Below are 25,308 nucleotides of genomic sequence, written 5' to 3' on the forward strand. Positions count from 1 at the left end.
GCACAATTGCATTGAATCGGTAAAACACACATATTTTTAAAGAATTATTCAACTAACCATTGTAGTTCGTAGATTATACTGATGCCTCTGCTCAAAACACCAGGACCGTGTGATGTAAATTATGCTTGTTATTTACTGACGGCAAAATAATGATTTACTAAGTACTAAGATGCATTTAAGATACAGTGTATGTATGAAACCTTGCCCAGGTTTTTCAAATGAAATATTCCTTTCCTCAGAGGAGCTCTGGCGTTTCTCTGAATTAGACTTGAATTCATTTCTCAGTGCTGCTGCCCATATGATTGCTCTTGATCTGTCATGGATTCGTTCATGTCATGAGGCTATGGCCAGCTCACATTTTGAACCTCTACTCATTTGAAGTCAGCCTCATTCCTCTGACAGTTATTTCTTCGTCTTTTTAAAAGGCGCGAGTTTGTTCCCAAAGCTCAGGTTCAAGCTTCATATGCCAGTCATCTGGCTGCATTTTCTTTTAATTAAAAAAAAAAAAAGACTGGGAAAGTGATGTTAGATGAGGCACCACCATCCTTTGTGTGTTTTTCAGGCATCCAGATGAAGAGAGAATTTGGCTGAAGCCAATCAACTCCTCGTCTTTTCTGTGTGAAAAGCAAACACTCGTTACTTTCAGCCTTTTTCTCAGACAGCACAGTTTCCTGTAGAGCAACCTGATTGCAAACTTGTCTGGTGTTTGGTGGCAGTCAGCATCTCCTCAATTAAAATGCACTTAATACAATCCACTACAGGTTGAAATGAATAAGTAGCACTCCCTTTGATCATCTTTGTCCCTAGATAGATGGGTGGATTTTAACCCTTCACAGCTCCAGTACCCTCAAAGTACATCCATTCGCTGACTGGTTTGGATCACACAGATATTGATCGGTAAAGAATTGTGAGATGAGTAGACGGTCAATGGCAGTGAGAAGTGAAATTGACATTTCACAAGGGTACAGTGAAGGACATGACAATCCCGCACGCAAGGCTTCATTTTGCAGCTGCACTTTTCTGGTAACATCCAGAGGAAATTAGAGGGTGTGGATAAAGGTTAGGTGACGATACCCAGCTGTACCACACGGTATTCCTTCAATCCTCCCTTTTTTTCTAAATTACAAAAGGGAGATTTTTCAACTCAGATGCTATTTTGAAGAGGTTCAACACAGGTCCACATACTGCATCCACACTTTGGGAAAGGTTATTGTAGGCTATTAGATGGAACTGTATACATGTCACAGGTTTTCTCTGCATTTTCAGCTTGGTCTGAAAGTTAAATGTTGATGGATGTGCTCATTAATTTATTTTCAAACACACAGAGCAGCATGGTATGGCAAAAGATGAGGAAGGGGAGCTTTACTGCAAATGAAGTATGCTAGCAGCTCTGTAAATACAGTCCATAAATCTCATCAAAATTAAAGTGAGAAGAATAAGTATAAACAAATGGACATTTTAACAAATGTCAGGGTTACCAAATTAATGAGAACTCATCTTCTGGGAACCATGAGTGTGTGTGTCAGATGTTGTTACAACTGAGGTCAGCTTTTGAGATATTTCAGTGCCTTGAAAACTCTGACTTGCTTACTTGCACATACAGATTCATTCTCAGGCTGCCATGGATCTCCGCACTAGATTGCAGATCAATCCAAAAGCTATTATGATATATTGGTCTGAACTGAAGTAGTGGATGGATTCTGCATTGTTAATGATCCAGGAGTCCTGCAAACGTCAAGACACTTTACTTAGTTAAGATGTTTCAGTCGGCAGACCTTCAAATTACCTGAGGTTTCCGACCAAAAATTAGGTAATTAAATAAAGCGAATTAGACTGACCAACGGGGTGCAGGTCAATGATTCCTTTTAAAAATAAAAACTAAAGTACAAAAGTTAGTTGGGGAGCAACAGTGAAGGAGTGGGATGTGAGAAAGGCTTGGGTGTGCAGATACAGTGAGATGCAGAATCATACAAAGGGACAAGATAGGAAAAGGTGAGACACTAGGTTGAGACAGAGAAGTGCAGCAAAATGCATGGTGGAGATGAGCGGGTGAATGCTCTTTATCTGATGGTGTTAATCTTGTCCTCTGTTCACGGCGTTGCCACGCACCAGCACTTTTAACTAGCCCTGTTAATGGGAAGAACAGCATCAAACCCATTAATTGAATTAGCTTTCTCTTTATCTCCACATCTGCATGTGTCCGCTCGGCCTTAAAAAACACTCCACCGACAACTATTCCTCAGCTAATTGACTCGGAGCATCTCCGGTACAGTCTTGTTTCACCTTATTGGACCAGCTCACAGCCTTTTACCTGGCTACTATCTAATTTAATTTTAACCTGAGGTGGTAGAGAGGGTATTTTGTTTTTGGGTAAGACAGAGGGTGAGGGTGAGAACGTAAAGCAAGCTGGGTCTCTTTGCCCAACAGCTTGTGTGTTTATTTCCTAACAGGATTTAGCTGCAGGTGGTTGAGAATTAAAGGACGCAGGCCAGCTAGACTAGCTCGATTTGATCTGGCCAATTTTGCCTGCTGTCAGTAAATGTATTTCAGCTCAACTGCCTTTTTAAAATTAATTTGGAAAATATGCTCAACTGTGCTATTTCTGTTTCACATTTATCTAACTAGCCAGCAGACCAGCTTGTTATCTAAAGAGGATTTTTCTTTCTGGTGGTTTCAAGTGTTGGTTGCAGGTTATATATGAATGTATGGTGGCTCATCTGTATTGCAGCTTTTCTCTACCTGGCTCTCCCTTTGCAGGAGCTGTACGTGATGCAGGATGATGGTTTCTTTGTGCTGGAGCTGATATCAGAGCTGTTGTTCTCACTTTCATTTATCTCCACTAAAGGTTAGCTTTGTCTACCAGCTTACTCTCTCCCAGTGAGTTACCATTATATCAGATACAGACACAGGACAAGGTGGGAGTGTGTGTGTGTATGTGTGTGCGAAGTTATCTTTAAATTCGGTGTCTCCATCTTCACCGGATTAATGATTGGTTATCACCTGGAAAGCAATACAGGAAACCATTTTCCTGTCAGGTTCTTCTCATTAATAACTTTATTATTATTGCAACCTTAAAGTTTAGTGGGTGAAATAACCTTTTGAAGATTACACTGACATGTTGCCATTGTTAATGGACATATAAGATCAGGATAGATGGCAAATACCAGGGTTGACTGCAAGATTTTAATCTAGTCCCCTTAACCACTGAAGCTCTCACCTCAGCTCCGCTTCTCTGCTGACAGTTTTTCTCTATCCTCTGTCCTTTTTCATCCAAACTAATACAATGCCTGTCCTTATTAATTCCCTTTGTTCCCCTTTTCTTCTCAAACACCTTTAACACCATGCCACCCTTTCATCCTTGTGCCCATACAAAGACCTTTACACAACCTCAATGTCTCCCAGTACACACACGCCCTGCTGTTTGTTCCTAAAGCCTTATTTTTTCCTTCATCTTTATTTATTTTTCATGAGAACCAAAAACACCCCTTTAGTTTTCAAGTAAGAAGCATGTTTTTGTATCTAATAATTACTTCAATTTTGCACTTTTTTACAAATACTATCCTGTCATTATCATTATGAGGTCCACTGAACTTAGGGGCAGTTATTTTCATGAAAAGGTACTGTATGCTGCTTTTCACTTCCTTTACCTAAAACCTGTTGTTTTTCATCTGTGTAACTCCAGTGCAAACCTGTCCGCCCCAGTTTTGCGTTTGTGCCAAGTGCACTGCAATTATAAACTACTTATAAAGTCATTTCTTATCATTAAAAACTGTCCACGCTTTTGTCACATCTCATCTGGGCTCCTCTCTGTATACCTGTCAGAGCCATTAAAACCTGTCTGGACTCACTCAGCAGGAAACACTCACGTTTTTAACATTACCACAGTGGTTATGTTTACATCTAACAACTAATGTTAAGATTGCACTGTTGACTTTTAAAGCACGACTCCACCTGCCCTGTATTTTTCTTATACACTTCTCAAAAATCTAACAAAGCACTTTTTTTTCAAGCACTACATTTAGCAACAACTATAAGATAATTGAAATATACTGTACTTGATGTAGTTGTTAGCTGTATGTATTAGTTTCTTATCAGGTTTTGATTTTTCATATATGTATGAGCAGCTTAAAACTTAAAAAAGGAAAAAAATAGAAAAAAATAAATGTGTGTGACTTATATGTTATTGAGTAAACAGTTGTAATATATATTTATATAGCTTGCATTTTAGTTTTTGCCTCTTTAAACAGTGCACAGTTCCTCGCCTCTATACAGAACAACAGTTCTTCATTAGTGTTGATTGTACACTATTTATGCTGCACTGTGGTTTACTTTGAGCCCACTTTAAGTGGTATAATAAGTCTCACTAAACATTCTGACAACTCTAAGAAATGGTGAACTTCATAGTCTATAGTGTACTATATTGAGAATATTAAGTGGAAACTTAGGTGCGATCAAGCTTTTGCTGTAAGTACAGAAAAAAAAAAAAACCCTAAGAAAAACCCCTCAGTGACATGCGTGAGTCTCTGCAGTACTTTCTGTTTAGTGCTAATTGTTTCTATATTACTGTTTCTGTGATACATTGGTAGTTTAAAGTCTACACTATATAGTTTCTAAATGCTATTTGCACAAAACACCCCCCCCCCTCCCCGGTCTCCTAAGTTATTCAGAATTGTTTGTATTCCATTTAATTTCCTGCTGTATAAAGTGCATTAATATTAATGTGCACTGGTTTTAATTCAGCAGGAGAGAAGCATGCCAGAGTGCAAGGTGCATTGACATGTTATTTGGACAGTGGTGATCCTGGCGTGTCATTTCTGAGCATCAGTCAGGAAGAGCTGAAAGCTGTCTTTTCTGACAACCTCATCTCATCTGTAAATACTCATCCCACTGATGCAGGTTTTCATGGAATTAATGAGGCAGCTTCATGTGCTGATGCATGTGAAAGGGGCCTCACTTCAAATTGCTTTTCTTTATTGCCTCCCTCCCTTCACTGGCCCTCACCAGAAATCATATTAGCCAAACCAATCTCATTTACAACATGCCATTTGTTAATTTAGACCCCTTGCTCGTTGGCTAAAGCACATGCCTGGGTTTGTCTGTTAAATTGTGCATGAGTTTGAGAGAAACCGTGTGAATACAATATGATGCAGGAGGAAGAAACTGAATAAGAGAAAAGGCAGATGTGAAACTGAGGAGGATACTGTAGAAGAACATTAAAAGGAGAGAAGGATGGAAATAAGGAAGGAGAGACAGAGAAGCAGTCAGGACTGCAGAGTATTATGAGTCATAATACACACACAACTCAGACTGTTAACTAACTAGTTACTTCACTGATTCATTATTCTAATGCCAAACAATGACAAAACACCACAGAAGCCATAGAGATTTTCTGAAACTGCTCACTGATCTGGCCAACAGCTAATAAACAGAAACAGAGTAAAGAAAAATCTCCTCATTTGTTCGAACATACTACTTAGTTTCACTTGTAAAACAGTAGAAACTATTTGTTGGCAAAGCTGAGCAGTAATGCAAGCACCAAAACACGTCAGCACAGTTAAGTAGAAGAAGTAGCTGTTCTGCATCACAATGGGGCCTGCAGCCTTTTCTGCTTTCGAATTGGTATTTGGTATTAGATCAATAAAGCACACAGGAAAAAAAAAAAAGTGTTTAGTTCCTATTAGCTGATTATTGGTTCCCCCCGTCGTCCACTGCCAACACTGAATTTGCCTGTGTGTCTGTAATAATTAGTAAGCTGTGGGTAAGGTGACGACTGGGTAACAGGAGGGCAGACGGCAATGAGTTGTCTCCTCCCGGTTATTGTCTGCGTCTTCCACACCAGCTGCCTTTATCTTTGCTCATCGGGGACAGCGTCCAACACGAGGCCAGTTATTACTGCCTCAGTAGCCCGGAAAGATCAAAGAAGACTGGCTCAACACAGACGATGTAATAACTATGCTCATATATAAGGACAGCTGCATGGTCTGTCCTGTCATTATAACCCTTGTTAATGCTCAGATTTCTTTTTTTTTTTTTTCTGTTCTTTTACAAGGTTTTTTTTTTTTTGCAATAGAAATGTTTTATTCTCTTCACCTTTTTTTCTGCTGTTGGTATTTTCCTTTAGATCTGCCTTTTCTTGCCATTCTCCTTCCTTCCTTTTCCCACATAAAATATTCTGCCCCATTCATGCCAGTGGTTTCAACAAGAGCAATTTGTCGTGTTGAAAAAGGAGGCACTGAAAGCTCATGTACTTCATGGTAATTTCATGTGACAGAGGAAGAAGAGGAGAGCAACAGCGTGTCAGGTTGCTGCTAGAGGAGGAGGTCATGGTTTTTCAGCACCTGTATGGCCTCCCACACACTGTGACCATGAGTAATGGAAGTGAAAGAAGGACAAAAAAAAGTGGGGCGGGAGCAGAGGTGGCATGGAGGCTGCAGAGATTGGAGTCATTTTAAAACCCCAGGTGTGGGGGAAAATGACCCAGAGCTGTCTGAAGTGTAGTTTGCTGCCTATTTATTGCTCCTGTTTTCAAGAAGTAGCTTTCTCCAGGAGCAGTGGTTAATTCAGTTCAGCCAAAACGCTAAAATTCATTGTTGCTAATGAAAGGTTTTGACTTGCATGTGCCTGATTCACATTCCTGAGTCTTATGGATTAGAAAAACTCTTTGTCAATCAGATTTTGTGACAAAAGCCTTTTTTATTACCCCTGTGAGTTTGTCTGTTTGTTTTTATGTGTCTGTGCGTCAGTGAAAGAATAAAAAAAGGCCATGTCTGTTTCAGAAAATCTCAAACTAAATTTGTGAGCTGTTTTGGCATATTCTAATTTAATGTCTTTCCTTTAACCTGAGCATGTTTGTGCGTACTTCAGGGTCAAGTTGAAGGATGGCGTGGTGTTCCTGGGAGCCAGGGCCAGTAACCCTGTTGTGTGGACAGTGAGCCAGGATGTCAGAAGCGAAGGTCACAGGATTGTAACGCTCCACTGTCGGAGGAAGGAAAACAGTTTTAGTCAAAGGTACGTCAGTCATGCTCCTTCTACAGAATGAATCAATGCGTGAATGAAATATGACGAACAACACTGCTGAACAGCGAGAAATCAGCAGCACACTTGTTCATTTCTCGGACAGCTGTCAGTAGAGAGTGATTGCAGAGACGGAGAATGAGAGAAGACGTGACTCAGCATCTGAACCATCCATTCCTTGACAGTCATCACTGTCAGCATGCAGATCATCAACAAGTCTTAAGTGTTAGTAAATAAAATCTATTGTTTAAAGGAACACAGTGCTGCTCTTGATGCCCGCACTTGAAGGATAAATCATACAATAATAAAAATATAAATAATAATATTATGACATGAAAAAGAGTCTGAAATAGCTTATTCTTCTGTGTTATAGGCGTACACTGGTGTCCTATGATACATAAAGGAGACACACTGGATGACAGCCTCCTGTAGCAACAAGATACTCAGTAAAGCAAACGCACATCTAAAAAAAATTCTTCAACAATTGCACCATTTACTGCAGTTTGAATCACAGTTGTGAGAAACTAGTGCAGTACTCAGCTGTTTTACGAAATCATTTAGACCTCCAAAAAAATGTGACCAAGTTGTCAAATTTTTGCAAATGTATCTTTTTTTGAAATCTCATGTCTATGTTTTATTTCAGGTTATGTGGTAGAGACGGATTTTCTCAGATTAAACACAACCATTAATTTCACTCACCCATAAAAAAAAAATGTAAAAAAGCCAATGGAAACTTGACACTTGAGATGGGTGATCCATCAAAGTACATATCACAAAGAGATTTTTTTTATTATCATGTGGTGATGCAGTTGCAACGAAGGACTGTTTTCAAAAACTGGCAACGCATTTAAAGATGATCCAACATCCAAGCACTTGCGGTTGATACATTAATGAGCTATGTTGTCAAAAATCTAATTTTTCTTAAAGACACAAGGAAAAAAGTGGATGCATATAGATGCTATGAAGTGATTGTCAGTATGGGTGCTGCATTGAAAGGAGTGCTGATCAATACCTGCCACATAAAACTCTTAAATGTACCAAGTGGGTTCTGAAGAGTCCTTGCCACTTACTGCATTAACTGTTTCTTGTACCAGGCAAAAATAAATCTAAAACACACAGTGTGTGCCTCACATGTACAGTAGTTATTGTGCTAAAATACACCAAACCACTACAGTGATCATTTAAATATGACTCTAGTATTTAAGGAACCGTTGCTAAGATGATGTATTACAAGTTTGAAAAACGTACGTAATTATGTGTAAATTGACAAAATCTGGCTGTGGTGCTGCGAGGTGATTACACAAAGTGTAATTACATCTGACAAAAGAATGTTACAGAGCATGAGAAAACATTTGCAGCTTTCTAATCATCACAAAAGAGCTTAAAGTATGTGTTTTCATGTGTGGATGGTTGCTGCATACACAGCAGTGTCTCTGTTAATGGATGATTCCTGTACTTGTGTGCGAGAATGTATTTTATTTGACATTCAGCTTGGCAGCTACACATTTTTAGGCAAATAGTAGCTGCACACAGGAAGTGACACACCCTGGCTGGGCTGTTATTTCCTCCTAGGTGTCAAGGTGACAACAGTGATTAATGACAAGTCATCCATCATTTACATGCATCTCTTTCACAACCCCGCTGAGAAGAGACTTTGAATTACACTGGAGTGCTCAAACCAAGGTCATACATGTTGAATCTTGTATTGTGCTCTGCAATTCTATGGCCGACAAACGACTACCTTGAAGTATTGAAATGATAATGTAACATCTGCCAGGACCCTACGCTATTAGGTTTCATCTGCTTACATACTGTAGCACACCAGTAAATAAATAACATCATTCAATGTTTCTGCAAAATGGGAAGAAACGCTGAACTTTAACTCTGAAAAATGGTCACAGAGAGAGCGGCAGTCATGGTCTCTCGCTTATTGAAATAGTAAAAACATGTTCATAGAACATGGAAAGAATATAATTAAATTGCTGCTTTTACAGTGTAATGCTAATTTACATTGGCTCTGTGTGGAAAAATACAGCCCTTCATGTTCAGTTGCATAGGGGACTTCAATTGACAGAGCACACACATGTAATCACACATTACTGGTGTGTCACTAATGTGATAACTTTTCAAATCCTTCGTATGGGTATTACAATTCCTTGTTCTGTGATTTGGTGGCTAATAATCCTTAAACACATAAATCCATTCCTCAACCTGGTCTTTGTGGTTCTTATTATGCAATGTCTTACCAATGTAAGAAGCAACACAGCACCAACAGTGCATGCCCTTACGGTCATGTAAGGGAAAACGTGTGTGTGACTCCAGCAGCAGGAGCCTCAATAAGCAAGCTCATAAATGATGCTTTATGTTGATGTGGTTTTATTGGTTTTATTTGCTTTTGATTTTCAAACTGGAGCAAAATGAGCTGTCTTGACTCTGTCTTAACACTGAAATTGTTTTTTGAAATTGTTTTTTGAAGTATTTTAGACTACAATAGAACTGAACAAGTCTTTTAAGATTTGGACTGGTGTGACTACAGAGCAGGCAGAGCTGTTAAAACTATGAATGCCTTGAAAAGAGTTTTTTATTTTTATTTTTTTAAATGATTAATTCTTTATCTCCCTGGTGCCTGCAGGGATGTCCTTTTTGACATACTTTATCCTACTCACCAGTAATAGGTCCATACTCAGGGAGTATGTCCTGCAGTTAGATATCACATCATTCAAGTTAAGTGCAAAAAGATCTTCATTAGCCTGAAATTGAAAGGAGCTAATGGAAATATGTAGCGATAGTAGCCAAGGCATTTGAAAAGATAAGTACTGTAAAGCATCATACTTCTCCTAACGTCAAGTGAAGCTCACTTTGCTGACCATTAAAGCACCATCACTGCCAGAATCCGAAAGACAAACAGTGCGCTTCCTACAGCCACTGGTGTGATCGCCAGGTGGCACGCTGACCCAGACAGGCTCGATGACAATCAGGGGAGAGGAACATGCAGATGCAAACTCTAAATCTAATTATCGCTCTATGTGTAGGTGTAACAAAAGCAAAACATTAATATTGAAATATAACATTTGTCCTAAGTTTAGAATAAACAGTCATGCTGTTGATTGTGTGAAATGTTTTCTCCTTCTGTCCCCAGGTAACAGCTTCTTTATGCAAACCCCAGTAACCACAATCAATATTTTTGACAAATGCTGATGATACTACAATATTTATGGAACCCTGCATGGAAATGGATTACATCTATAGCTGTCTGAGTTTATATAGCATGCTATAAATGAATTACAGTAAAAACAGTTTGCCTTGCAGCAAGATTCTGCTGGTATTTCTTTTGTAGATAAAGCACATGCAGTAAGTACAGTACATTTAAGATGATCAAAAGATCTCTAAATGTTTAAGCCACAACACGCTTCAGTGTGCCCAAAGAAGCATTTTCTAAACCAATGCAGTCATTTCTTATTTATTTTATTTTCTATAACACTGATCTGTGTAATGGAGAGCTTGGTCAGCACTTTTTATTTGAGGTATACAGGCAGCAGAGAGACTGCAGAAAGGGTGCTGTGAAAGAATACATTTTCTAAAATTTTTAAAAAGATACTCAAGTATATCAGAAGTATTTCACAGGATGTCTTGTGCTGTCATGACACCACACAGCCCATCCCCAGAGCTGAAGTGCCATCTCTGTGTACATTCGTGTAAGACATCACACAAACGACAAGTGATCGGGTTTATTACCCCTCTTATCACAAGTCCATTTTCAGCAGATTCAGCTACAGATAGGTTACATGGCTGGCTCAGTCTCCAGGCTGTAACAAAGCTGACCGATTCAAGATCATCGAGGCACAATGGTCATCAGACTTTACTGTCGGCTCTGTTATGGAGATGTATTAGGACACTTAAATGCTAAGAGTCATGCTTCACTGCTCTCTGTTCCTGTGGAAGCAGAGACATGTTTTCCTTTCGATCAAGCTAATTTATACTATTTTTACTACAAGTACTACTGAACTCAACTCACCAGCTGATGGTTAAATTCATCATGGGAATGCACTCACACTTGATGCTGTACATCTTCAGCCTATGTCTGTGCACGCTAATGTGAGTGCAATGGGTGGGTACTCCACCTAAATGGAGTTGACAGTGATGTAGCTATAGGATAATCGCATCACCAAATCAAAAAGGGAGTCATCAGCCATGCATGTCAGGCACTCGAGACGCTCCTGTCTCTTTTATTTCAGTTTAATGAAAGCTAACACAGTTTGGAGCTGAGGTCTGATCGAGGGGAAGAGTTGAGAAAAGGAAACAAATGAAGCTTTGTTTCTGCAGTAGCAGTTCTGTGGCCCGATACTTGAAGTGTCAATCAGTAGCTTGTCCAAGCTGTGATGGGACTTCGATTTGTAATTGCAGGAGGTGAGGCGTGGCATCTAACAGCTAATTAAAGTAAACCGAATCTAATGGCCAACATTTCTCAATCTGCGCACTCCCTGAAATTAACACATGTACAGAGAGGCGCGCTGACTTCAAGAGCAGTAAAGCAATAATCATCGTCATACATGGAATCTAACATTTGTCTCTTCATCTGTCTGTTATGGAAATGGTCTCTGGCTTCAATCAGGACCATTATGGACAGTTAAGATGGGATGATATTTGATATCTGGAACCTGACAGAGGGAGCAGTGGCACCACTACACAACAGTAATAAGTAGGAAACTTATGATAAGAAGAAAGAAGGAGCATCCCATGCTGCATCAGTCTTGGATTTCAAAATGTTATTCTTACTATAATATTATATATATTGATTATTTTTATTGTTGACTAATCTGATTATTTTCTTAATCAAATTTTCTAAAATGTCAGGGAATAGTAACAAATGCACATTTTCATTTTCAAAAGCCTAAGGTGGCCTCGTTAAATTTGCTATTCTGAGAAAATGCTCACATTTCAGAAGCTAAAAGTGTAATATTTCCTACATTTTCTTTACAAGTGACTGAATGAAAATGAAATCGTTAATTTTCTGCTGATTAACTAATCTATAAATTGACTAAGCGTTTCAGCTCTAATATGAAGACTTAATTAATAATTTGCAAAGCGCAAAGGACTCTTCATCCATGCTACTCTCTAGTGAATTCCCTACTTTTCTAATCAATTTCATTTATTAGATGTGCAGAAGTTTTCCATATTATGAAAGCAGCCAAGCACAGTACAAAATTACAAGGCATTATGATGCTCATTTATATCCTCCTTGTTCTCATGCTGTCTTTTTCATATTCTAAACTGCTGGCATGGAGGTGAGCCATAGTGGCATTGTGGGACTGACGGCCCACATCACACAACACAAGGTTAAAAACATCTCTACAATAGCTTAAATGTGCTCATTCACAGTAACTTGTGGTTTAATGATTTTATTTATTATTATCGCAGCATGTAGGCAAAACCAGACATGTTTAGCCTCCCTCTTTATTTATCTAACCTCATGCTAGTGTAGGCTAGTGGCTAGGTTAGTGACAGCATTCAATGTAGACTTGTGCCAAACTTAAGTGTAACAGAAATGTTTCTAGGTCCCATCTACTATGATTACCTTTGTGACTTTTACAGAAGATGAGGCTCACATGCCTATTCTGCCATGACTGCCATTTAAATAGTCATCTTTATGACTGAAAACAGCTATATATTGTACTTACTGTAAATATTAACTGACACCCATCATAAGTGTGTGCACACAAACATACATATGTACCAAAACAAATAAGTGAACAAATAGGACTCTCCAACGTCTTTTCAAAGCCTACAGCATTGTGAAATATGCCACTGTATTCAAGTTGTCTGCTGTTGATGGAGAGGACTCCCACTGTGAGCGAGTGGGAGTGAGGCTTACGATAAAACACTGACAAGACAGCCTTACAACACCTACACAATGATGCAAGCCTGTAAAACAAAGTTCTTAGGGCTGCTATCTAACAACAACACTCCAGTCTTACATCTGAGTGACAACGCGACAAGACACAGAGTAATTAAATCTGAGGCAACAATGTATGTTCTGCAATGCGTTTCATCATGTTTCCATTTATTGCAGCTGTAGTGAAATTTATTTTAGGGTTAGGATTTGCAGGGGAGAAAAAAAAAAAAAAAAAAATCTTGCAGAGAAGTTGCATGAAGACGCTGCGAGTTCTGCTGAGCTTTTGATGAGGAAAGTCTGCTCAGTGTGCAAGCCCCAGTGTGAAAATAGGTTAAAGATTCAAATTATTTTCCAACAGTTGGCACAATCATGTTTTAAGCATCAGTGAAATTGAGGCGTGTCATTTTGTGTTTGCCCCCGCCATCTGCTGAGGGAGGTGACACGAGCCTCTGAGGGTCTGTCTGTGAAACAAAGGAAGCAAGCATCAATGAGGGGAATGGAAACCCCAGGCTTGTTTCACACTAAAATGATTAGCATACTCTGCAGTGTGCCTGGGACAGAAGAAAGCCACAATTCCCATATAAGAAGTCCATAAAGATTCTAGTTAGATAGGATTGCCTCTGCTAAGCATTGTTGTATCTCCAACAGATTTCTTTCCAGTACTCCATATATCCTTTTTCATTGCAATGTGAGATTACTGGCTGAAGTGTAGCCTCAGATAGTTATGTTCCTTAGGGCTGCGCAATAATTCAGCATTATCGTTTATCGACTTGAAGCTGAAACGGATAGCGATGATAAGATCACAGCATATTACTCATACCAGTTTCGACTGTCCAACTCAAGGATTCTCATAGGCTGAATTTATTATTATTATTTTTTAAGGATATTCATGTCAGCCTATTGTCATATTTTAACATATTATTGGATGCACTGCGATATATTTTGTACAGACATAGATGTTTAATGAATCCAAATCTTCTTGAGGATGCCCTGACCTTTTAGCTAATGCCATCAAGTTTGAAACTTTTAGTTTTGGGTGAAATAGTAAATAATAAAAGTTAATCTAGTGCTAATAAACAAAGATTAGCATGCTAAAAAAGTAAACATGATCAATACTGCCTCCTGGACCTTGGTTTGTTAAGACACTGTGAACTTGTTAGCATGCTGATAAGTAGCCTGTGGCATGGCTGTACACTCTTAGGATGTGTCCCAGTGCAGTGCACGAAAAAAATGGAGAAGCTGGTCAAAGCTTGAAAAATTAAACATAGCTGTGTATGGCAGTGAAGTAACTTAGAATCAAAAGAAGAAAACTATTGTCTCTGTTGATTTAAACTGGAAGACCTGTTTTAAAATCACAGTTTGATTAAAATCCCAAGGCGCAAGTATTGCATAATTTTCTGGGAGTCTAAAATGGTTGTTGATTTCTTAGGTACTAATTGCAAAAACAGTATTCCTACTGCTGCATATAGCAATTATGGTTCATAATTAGTATGTATTATGGAACTAGGACACAGTTGTAGTTGTGTTAAAATGTATGTACACTTGCTTTTACGCATTCCTATACAGATAATGTCTACGCCTGTAACCTGTGATCTTTTGGAGTGTTGATTGTCCTCGAGCACGTAGGTTTGGTTTCAGAAGTTTGGGAGGACATGGAAAGGTAAAAAAAAAACAAACAAAAAAAAACAATGCTTTCCATAATAAGGGTAGTATAGCAAAATATGTTATGTATTGTAATTTTACTTAGAATACCTTTAAAAATTTCCTTTATAGATGCCTGATAGTTTCTGAGAAAGAGGGTTTTATATTTACTACCTAAGGTGCTATGGTTTTAATTCACTGTAAATATTAGTAACTCAAGAGCTATATGAAAATATATTTAATCTAAAAGCAAAGTTTCCTTTAAGCCCTGAGGGGTGTCAATAAGGTATGTAAGCCTGTAGGCATAAAGCCCACACTGGACCACTCACTGCTACTTGTAAAGCTCATTGCTTTGACCACAGGGTAATAAGTAAAGAAGTAAATAACATTTTCATATCTTCCGATATTTTCAAATCTGGACTTCGGTGGTTGGACATTATTACATACGGTGTTCAATCACACATAGGTTATCTGGAGTGTGATCCACTCTGTGTCACATATGGAAGCTGTGCCATATTCCATTTGCAATCTTATTATGCATGTCTAGGTGGCCCTGAAACAGAATGTACATTTTATCCCAATTTGATTGATTCCTTTCATGATATGGTAATAATAGCCTGCGGCCTTGAGTGGGGTACAATCTTTTCCTGCTCTCATCACTTCGACACATCTCAATGACAGGTCCTCATCAGTTCTCCACCTTTAATATGATATGCCAGACAGTTATTATGTGGCTTCTCTTCTGGAAATCCTATCATTTGAAAATAATAGAAGTCTGTCATTCACATATGCATTTGTTATTATGAGCAATGGTGTCATCCTAAAGTGGATATAATGATTTTATTCCATATGTTAGCTGTGTGTGTAATTTGATCATTTGCATATGTAAAATTGCCTCTAGAGCTAGTGTGTGCGCATAAATACATATATGAGAGCTGATTTGAATGAAAAATGGTTTGTTGATTCAGTCTTGACATTTGACTACACTGCATGAACCGTGAGACCATGCAAATTGTTTGGGTTAGTGCATATGTGTCTATAAGGCAGCTTTTACTCCATCCCAGAGAGTCGTTAGGAGCCGGAATAATTGACAGAACAATGATGAGTGAAGATTGAACAAGAAAGGAGCTCGATATTGAGTTCTCTTTAGTTCGCAAAGAGAGGTCAAAGGGACTTGTGCTGTTCCTTCTGATTGCACAGAACTTAATTCACATGGCGTATTAACACATACAATCAATGGCGAGACCAAGCAGGACCAGTGGGGCTGCATTTACAGCCGAAGTTAAATCAAGCTCTCTTCAGTGCAATCTGATTCCAGTGTAGGAATTCTCCATGCATCAGCAAGATACATGGATGTGAATGACCTGCTTTGCTGAAGGTATCTGTGCTTGTGTGTGCGCACATATGGACCTGTTTACGTGTATGTGACGAGGAGGGAAATTAAAAATATAGACTACCATTAGTGTGTGAATTGAACAGCATGGCGATTTTGATTATTTTTGTGTTGTAATTTCTTTAATTAAAAGTGGTTCAAAACAATGCAGCCTCCCAGACGAAATGGATAGATTTAGACAGTGTGTGTATGTGGGGTAAGGAGATGAAAATATGCAGAAAAAGATATGCAATAAATTTATGCCTCTGTGTGTGCATGCATTTTCCTGTGTGTCCTTGAATATGTGACCAATCTTTTGAAAGTATGTTATAGATGATGGATAGGGGAGACAAAGCAATTACCTAGCTAGGTGGTCTAATTTCAAACTGCTGTTTTCTTCAATTGGCTTATCAAAAATACAGGTAGCATACAATCAGTTATGAAAACTATCTGGATACCTTTTATATGATCATCTAGACATCTTGTTTTGCCCATAGGGATGCTAATACACTGACAAAATGCTCTCTTCTCAATGCCTCCCTTATATTAAAGAGATTTCTACAGCAGTTCGAGTCAGGCGACTAATATTGATCGTATGTAATGCAATTTGCATGAGTAGCATAACAGACCTATGTGTTTCTGGGCCTCTCATGCTTTATGGAGTCATAAAGAAAACAGTCTAGCACGATCAGAATAGAAACACTGAAAACTCCTTCATTACCTCAGACCTGTCATTATTGATGGAAATTAAAATGTACATGATGCCACTAATGAACTATAATGAATACACTTAAAGGGGAATGATTTATGCAGTGTTCTTACTCTAAGATACCCTTACCTTACCTTCTATTTTAACAACTGGAGACATGTATTATATACTGTATTTACTGTGGATTTTATCATATCCTTGACCTTTATGTTATCACACATACTCTAGTAAGTATTCCTGATTGAACTCTCTGGGGCCCTCAGTCTAGCCTTGGCTCTGTGGGTAGTCTGGATAATGTGGCCAAAGACAGTGAAGTATGAAATCAGATGGACACCATAAGGAGGTTAATGTCTTTGGTTGTTGATTACGTCAGTCCGTTGTGGTTGAAGGTCATGTTTATCAAACACTGTTGTCAAGTAAACATGAAACCCATAATCAGATAGGAAAGCACCACTATATTTGTGTGTTTAAGCAGTCCAAACAACCTCTTGTGATTTATATGGTAATGTTTTTAAAATCGGATTTCCTTGTGTCTGATTATTTATTTCAAAATTGAACATATTAATAAATTTGAAGTAGAAGTAAAGTAAGTAAATCTCCCCTACTTTCCTTCTAACAAAGCTCTGCAGTTGCTTAATCTGACTTTTATCAGCGACCAAAGCCAGCACTGGTGGGGAGCTGCCCACATACAAGCTGGAGATCGGCCATGGAGCCTGGTAGTGTTTGATAAGGAAGCCCTATTGGTCTTGGAACCCTAGGCTCACACCCTCTGATCCGCTTCATCTTCTAAAAAATCTTCTCTTGAATCCATGGCCCCTGTTAATGCTCTAGAGCTCTCTTTGAGGTGAGGTGTGCTTTATATGAGTTACTAGAAGAACTTGCTAAGGAATTTTCAGCACACAGTAATGTGCCAGCGATTTGAACATACTGTACAGAGTGAGGTTAATGTTAGCAGGGCCATTAAACTGGAAAGAAGAAACTAAAATCATTAATCATCCAAATGGGTATTATTCATATATTATAAAGGGTTAGATGCAATTTGGCAAAGTTGCATTCATCAGGTTTGATTTTAAATGATCTTTTGGAATCCAGTGGGACTGTAGTGTAGATGAGGAATTGAGTCAAGTCAAAAGACTAACACCACTGAAAATTGTTTGCTCAACCATTGTTCTCTGCCTCTCCCTCTCTTGTCAGATTACCCAGTGGGTGAGGAGCAGAGGGTTCTGTTTACTTGACAGATTAATGAGGCAAGGGAGCAGAAATAAGGGTTCAGGTCAGCAAGGGGTCATGGTGAGGTCACCATTCTTATTAACCTTGTCCTGATACACCAATTTAATAAACTGAACCAGGGAGTGGTTTGTTTGTTTATGTTTGTGTCGGGACGATGTGGTTTGTTGCGTATTTTTATATATTTTCTGGACCTCAGATTGTGTGAGAGAGAGCAAGACAAGGGGAAACAGTAGCCAAAAAACATACATCACTGATTAAATTGGACTGGTTTAAGGTACAGTAGTAGACCACCGTAAAACGTGTATTAAAGAAAGCATGTACAGTATATAAACAATGCTGAAAAAAATAAACATGACTTCCCTGCATTTTAATGGGGCAGCAGCAACTCAAACCAAGCTGCCAAATGTGTTGCCCACTAGTCAGGGATACTTTTGAAAAAATGTCTACTCAACCATTTCAAAGATATGGAAAGAGGAAAAAAAAAAAAAAAAAATGCTGCACAATCTCCAACTAAGGGAAATGAGTCCTATTGTCCTACTGATTTACTCAGAAATGGTGACTCAAGTCAAACAAAGAGTGAGATAAAAAAGTTGAACGATGACTCATTAGCACATCATAAAATAACCCACAATACCATGGTACAAGTACTGACACCATCTAACCCAAAACAAAGAGAACTACAGATCTCATCTGAGCTTAAGTGGCAATGAAGTGCTAAGCAAACCAGCAAGGGCAGCTAAAAAAATCTGAGGCACAGGATACAACAGACACTACCCTTTGTATTAAGAACAGAAAAATCAAGCTATGCCTTCAGTATAATTTACTGAATTCTCAAATACAAAGAGCTCTTTAAAGTCTCTTGTGGTATCTCAAGATCAGTAGCAGCTAAGGATTGTGGGTTTTTATTTTTTGTTTTCTTTTTTTTAGCTTGAACAGAAAAAAAGAGCTGCATATCAGTTGCATTTGCCTTGTTACCTGTCACATTTTTTTACGACAAATGAGGTCCCCTTTCGGCAAGGACAGAGTGGTGACACAGAGGTATGTTTCTGGCATCAGAAATGTAAGAGGAAGAAAAAAAAAAAAGGAAGCTACAAATGGGAGCTATTATGCAGTAAATGTGGATCAGTGAAGGTAGAAGGAATAATTAATAAATGCATTATTGATTTTTTTTAACCTTTCTTAATCCAGGGTAGATTTGTGGAGCAGTAGGGTTTTTTTTTTTTAAGAACTCTGAAATATACTGATATAAAACAGTAATAGTTATAATAAAGATCATGTAATTGGATGAAGATTTTCACTTAACCCCTGCCATAAAATTTCAGAGTAATTATGCTACAATTCATCAATAATGAAAAGAAGAGTTCCCCACAGCGCAGCTCTCCACAGCCACTTTATTTACGTGGCAGCCAGGGGGGTTATTACATCTGCATGTAACTAGCAATGATTTACTATCACTCATCACTGAGTTGTCATATTGCCTATCTTGTTCATAAATTCTCTCTAGTGCTCTAGCGATTGTGCACATTGAGCACACATTGAATGTTCACTGCAGGAAAACATGGACAGAGTGTCAGTGACATTACCCACAGTTCCTTGAGGCACAGCCTGGGAACAGAGTTTAGGTTTAAAACTCATTGGACTTTACATGTTTGAATCCAGAAAATGTGTTCAAGGACAATCAAAGATGTAGACCTGGGACAATCGAAGCTGTACAAAAACATCAAAAGACAACATGAAAACAGACCTTAAAATATGCATAATTTGATGCAATATTTTTCAAAATCGCTGCCAAGATCTCACTACAACTTTAACACAGTCAAGGTCACATTTTGACGCCCACGGCTAGAGGACACAAGAGGATGTGCAGCTCTCTGACTAACATTCAGCTGTCGTTGTTGCCATATGTCAGGCTGTTTTTGCCATATTCATCCTGCTCTTTTTTCACTATTAACCATTCTGAGGAATTTATTAGAAATCCTGCATTGCTAATGCTGAATAAATATAGGAGTGTCACGACACTCTACAAAAGCAAACACTGTGTTGTCTGAGTCAGAATGAGCCAAAAAGCTTTCCAAAGTCATAACATACAGTATATTGATTTTCTAGACTGTCAAAATGGAAACAAAGGTGCAGGACTCCCACAGCAATGTCGGTCAAGCACTTTATAATTCTCCTTCCTGTGGTTAGCACATCTTTTTTTTTTTTTTTTTCTTCAGGTTGACGCCAGCTTTATGGTAGATTTAGATCTGCTGATAGGGAGGGAAAATTGTGTAATGATTCAGGGCTTCGCTGTGTAGATCAAACCACCAAATATATCTGTTCACATTCCTCTAAGAGCAGAAGAGGCAAATGAAATGAGGAGGGCAGCAGTGATTACATGGCAAATTTCCTCTGTGCAACAATGTTATGGCTTATTGAGAGACAGATTAAAGACGAGAAGGAAAACATAAAAAAGAGAAATGGGGACTAAGTGGAGGCAGGGGAGAGGTAAGCCAAAAGCAAAGAGACGAAAAGACAGTAGCATAAGAGGAAAACTCCAGCAAATGCAATCAAATAGATACGTTTGAGGCCACTGTGCGCAGAGCTTAAAATCATGCACATCACAAGATTTAACAGTATCAGGCAGCAACTCAGAAGCAAATAATGAAAAGGACAACTTAATCTAAACCCTTGTCATCTTTGTGTATATGTGTGAGTAACAAGAAAAAGAAGAAGTGTCATTTCTGGTGGAGAGTTTAAACTCCAAGGGGGAGATTAGGCTGTCACACTGAGTTGATCTTATTGTCCAGGATAAGAGGATGAGCACCATAGACCTCTGGAGAATTTTACTAACTCTCCTACAGCTCACAGAAATCAATAAAAGGATAGAAGATGGTGTTCATACGGTGACTGATTGTGTTGTGTTGTAGTCACTGTCTTAAGCATGGCTTGTAACCAGCCAGTCTTTGAGAGTGGTTTGGTATAGGGTAATGTGGGTAAAATATGATAATGGCACTGGGCTACTCCCAAACACACATTGTACACTATGCTCCTTAAATACTTTGTCAAGAAACTCACTTATTTGAGAAATTACACTCAAAATCATCATCACCTTCATGATGCAGTATCTATGTATCTATTGAAGCACTGTTGTATTAGAAAATTAGCATTAGCTTGGTTCATAAACTACCAGCTGTGTAGATATGCTGAGAAACTGGAAGAATAAAAGCATTTCCTCAAATCTCATTTTGCAAAGACCTCACTCACCTCCAGAAATTCTTTAATCTCTTACTTCAGTGTAGCTGACTCAGAGGTAAACAGCAAGCATGTTGTGTTCAAAGGCTGTTTGCAGGCTGCATTTATTTCTGCTTTCAGAAGTTAAAACATTCATTTGTGTACAAACTAGTTGTGGTATTTTCTGTTTGCAATTATACAATCAGCGTTTTTTTTTCTTTCTTTTTCAAGCCGTTTCAAATGTTATCGCCCGATTAAATGGCTGTTATCAACTGTTTTCGTGCCAGTAATTATGTAAAGGCAATCTGCATCTGCTGGTAGACCACAAAGTGCATATTATCAGTATGTTTTATAATTAATATTGACCCCTATCAGTAATTATCCACTGTTGGTGATGTTGCATGAAGTGCAACAATGTCCATATAGGGAGGAGGATGTTTGATCAGTGGGTGATCAAACAGCTGTTTCCTATTTCAAACTGATGTGTGCAGACAATGTTACTTTAGTAAATCATATTTTTAACCCAAACTATTATCAAACTAGTTTTTGTGTCTAAACCTGGTACACTAAGGTTATTATTGCAAACATGACGACTGACCTGGTGCATGATAATGACCTATTGAACTGACCAAGAGGTGTAATAGCAGTGAGACCAGATAAGACGCACAACATATTTATCAATCCAAAAAGTACAGTGTTACATATATAAATAAGTGTGAGCAAGAACAAGCCCTCCAACCTAAACAATATTCCTACCTTCCAATATGACACGAAACAATAATAATAAAATATTTATAATAATAGTTATAACAGATCAGACTCATCAAAAGACTGACGTCTCCATCCACATAAATGCAAGACAGTTATATTAAATAAAATATAGATGTATAGTAATGTAAGCAGCATGAGGTTAGCTGCATGTGAAGAGTTTTTACAGCACAAGACAGTGAAATGACAGTTTGCTGGTTAGGGTTTATGATAAAACATCTGAAACACTCCACTGCAAGGTTGTTTTTCTTTTCCTAAAAAAAAAAAATCATTTCACATATATTTCCAGGCACCCTGTTGCTACGTGATAAGCAGGGTACTCGGAAACGGTATGTTCATACTTCTTTTCAGAAACTGCTGCTATTTAAATACCATGACATAAAATAACTAACAGTGGCAGGCATATTGATAAGAAAAGCATCTACATCTGTTACTGCCTTGACAACACCTTGCTGATCATGATCTGACTTTGATGCAGTTATTACAAGATGAGCTCGCCACAGAGCTTTTGCACCTTGTTAATATCTCCAATTTGCTTGGAAATGTCTGTGTTTACTTGACTGCTTTTTAGGCTCTGGCTGGCTTTTGGGATGATATGGTACAGAGTGGCAACATGCCTTTTGATTGGTTGATGCATGGAGCCACATCTGTTTCTTGCAGGAAGCCCGAATCCTCTCATTTCACACACCGTTTGAGAGGAATATAGGAAAAATATGGCATAAAGAAAGAAAATAGACCAGCAGGCAGTTGAGAGAGCCAAGATGGGTTAAGGAAGGAGAAGGGAGAGTTGAGAAGGTGAGATGGGAGTGAAGGGAATAGGGAAGAGGGAGTGGAGGAGTGAAAAAATAAGAACAGAGGTTAGAAAAGAAATGAGCGAGATGGACGACAGGAGGAGAAAACAGAGGGGGTTATTTTAGAAAATATCTAAGAAACCAAACACAGACCAAAGAGGCAATTTGAGAGAAGAACTGCAATATTTCTCTTCCCGTTTTTCACTCTCTGCAGGCCCACTGTGAAGACAAGCTAATCTGTACTGACAGGGACAGGGCTGACGTCGAGGCTTTGATAGATCCGGAGGGAAATCTCCAGTAGACATAATTTGTTAATTCTACGTTTCACTTGACATGGTTTCATTTTGTGATCGCTGACTGTCATGTGTCAATGTTTATCAGATCATTAACACAGATGAAACAGGCATCACTGGAAGAATAACCACCTGCCCCCCCCCCTCACAGACAGCACAAGGTTAGGTTTATAGCTCAAGTGTTTTATGAGCACCGTATATTACTAACAACTGGGATGCTCAGTGAGTTATCTTTGGAGAATCATTTTGCCGTTTTGAGAGGCTCACAATGAATAAAGCACGGGTAGTCACACATCATTTCCAGCTATTTCTCCAATTTTGCTTTACGCTGTGGCGTTTTCCCTGTCACTCTTTCCTGATCATCGCCCATTTGCAGCCTTCTCCAAACTGTCACGTTCACTTGCATCTCTCTCTGGTGTTCACCAGAAAAGCACAGTAAGAGTAGTGTCAGGTTTGAGCTCTAATAGATTCGAGAGCGGAGAAAAAACTAGATATTAGACCTGAGATAGTGAAACTCACCAAAACGAAGCTTGGATTTCCTCTGAACACGTGCACACACAGCCACCATTGCAGCAGATTCTAATTTATTAATATGAATTTCCTAATGACCCCCAACGACACCAGGCTAAATGACCTCATTACACACAAATTCTGGTTAGCCTCTTCTGAGCTCACACTCAGAGGTAGTTTCTACTTTAAATGTGCGGTGACCTTTATAACTACACACCAGGTTTTGTTCATTTGAAACATTGTCCGATTTCCCCCAAGCTACTCGGACCAATTAGAATCAAAACGTATTCCTGTTTGGAGAGACATCGAGACTCGAAATGGAGAAAACACTCAGCCGCACAGCTGGAGAGTAAGTGAACTGCAAATAATTAATACAGCTGCAAAAGCAAATCATCTGACTCACCACACACAGGACACTCAGAGAAGAAAGGAGATATTCTTTTTGGATTGAATTTATAGACATATGGGTTTTTTAGATAATTCCCATTTTCTTCTCATTCCCATAATTGGTAAAAAATATATCGACATTTGCCTAAATGGGGCTGTCTAGGGTATTATTCATAGCACACACACACACACACACACACACGCACACACACACACACACACACACACACACACATTTTCTCTCTCTGTCTCTCCCTCCTCCTGTTGCTGGACCCACTGTTGATCCACTGTGTTGAAAAAGATTGAGGTCTTTGATGTATCATTGTTGTCAGTGATAACCAAATCACTGCTGTGCATGAAAGGAACCCCTCGGGTCTCCAAAACAGACAGCCGACTTTTCTTCTGCTCCCTTTCTCAGAGCCAGATATCCACAGAGGTGTTAAGAGTGAAAAGTGGAAAAAAAAAAAAAAAGGCTGAATGTTTAACAGATCTTTTGTGCTCCTTAGCTCCACTTTTATTTTCCTGTTTTCGAACAAAAGGAATTTCACTCTTGTCACTTTTTTTTCCTGTTATGCCACTTCTTCCTGCTCAGAGCCCTATTGTTGCTACAATGGCATGTTTGAAATGTATCTTAGAGAATTGAAAGTGCAAAGGTATTCTCCACAGAGTGGATTCTTTTACCTTGTTCTGTTTGTGCTTTAACACCCCCCACCCCCCCTCCAACAATAGGACTGACAAATGGAGATACCTCAAAAGCCTCCTGAAAATGACATGACCAGTATTCTAGCTCATTTCACCACAACAAACCTGTTACGATACCAGGCCATTGTCACTGTGCTGCTTTTTTCAGTGACACAGTTAGTTCTGTGATCCCAGTAGACATTTCTGGCTTTTATTATAACCCTATAACTCTGTTTCCGCTCTGTGTTTTTGGCTCTAACCTCTTGCTCTCCTCCCCATCCATGACTCAGGGCAGGAGAAGTGATGCTTCTCGGTGAGTGCATTGAATTGTATGGTAATCGCGCTGAGAAAAGGGCACACGGTGCGGTTATGCTTCTAATGAGACATGGAGGAAGCAGGCTGACCTCTCGAGCTGGTGGGCTGTAGACATTCATCACCACAAACACACGCTGGTTGAAGGGGTGAGAGAGGGTGAGAGAGAGAGAGAGAGAACACTGCCCTCTACTGAGAGCAATGTCACATTACATGTGAGGGAGGACTGGAGAAAGAAAGTGCAAACACACACACAAAAAAAAGCCATAATAAAGAGAACACAAAAAAGGCAGATTGAATACAGAGAGAAGGGCAGTTGTAGAGTTCAGCACTAAAGCCCTGATTGTTTGCATCTTCATTGTAAAGCCAGACTGTCTGCCTCACATAATTGATTTGGCTCTAATTATACACAATAAACGTAAACCACATAATCACTGCACAGCATGTTGTCAAGGCAGTAGAGGACATCCCACTGCAGTTCTACAGCACTCTGT

At 38.9% G+C, this 25,308-nt stretch overlaps 1 protein-coding gene across 1 annotated transcript in view; it reads left to right on the forward strand.

Moving 5' to 3' along the window:
* LOC113124721 (transmembrane protein 132D) overlaps positions 1–25,308 on the forward strand; it is a 123,119-nt gene that overhangs the window by 64,655 nt on the left and 33,156 nt on the right. The window contains exon 4 of the mRNA XM_026297792.1: positions 6,865–7,008. Coding sequence (XP_026153577.1) covers positions 6,865–7,008 — 144 coding nt within the window. The remainder of the gene's footprint in view (positions 1–6,864; positions 7,009–25,308) is intronic.

This window comes from Mastacembelus armatus, chromosome 12 (genome assembly GCF_900324485.2).
Source record: "Mastacembelus armatus chromosome 12, fMasArm1.2, whole genome shotgun sequence".
In the NCBI taxonomy this organism is placed as follows: domain Eukaryota; kingdom Metazoa; phylum Chordata; class Actinopteri; order Synbranchiformes; family Mastacembelidae; genus Mastacembelus; species Mastacembelus armatus.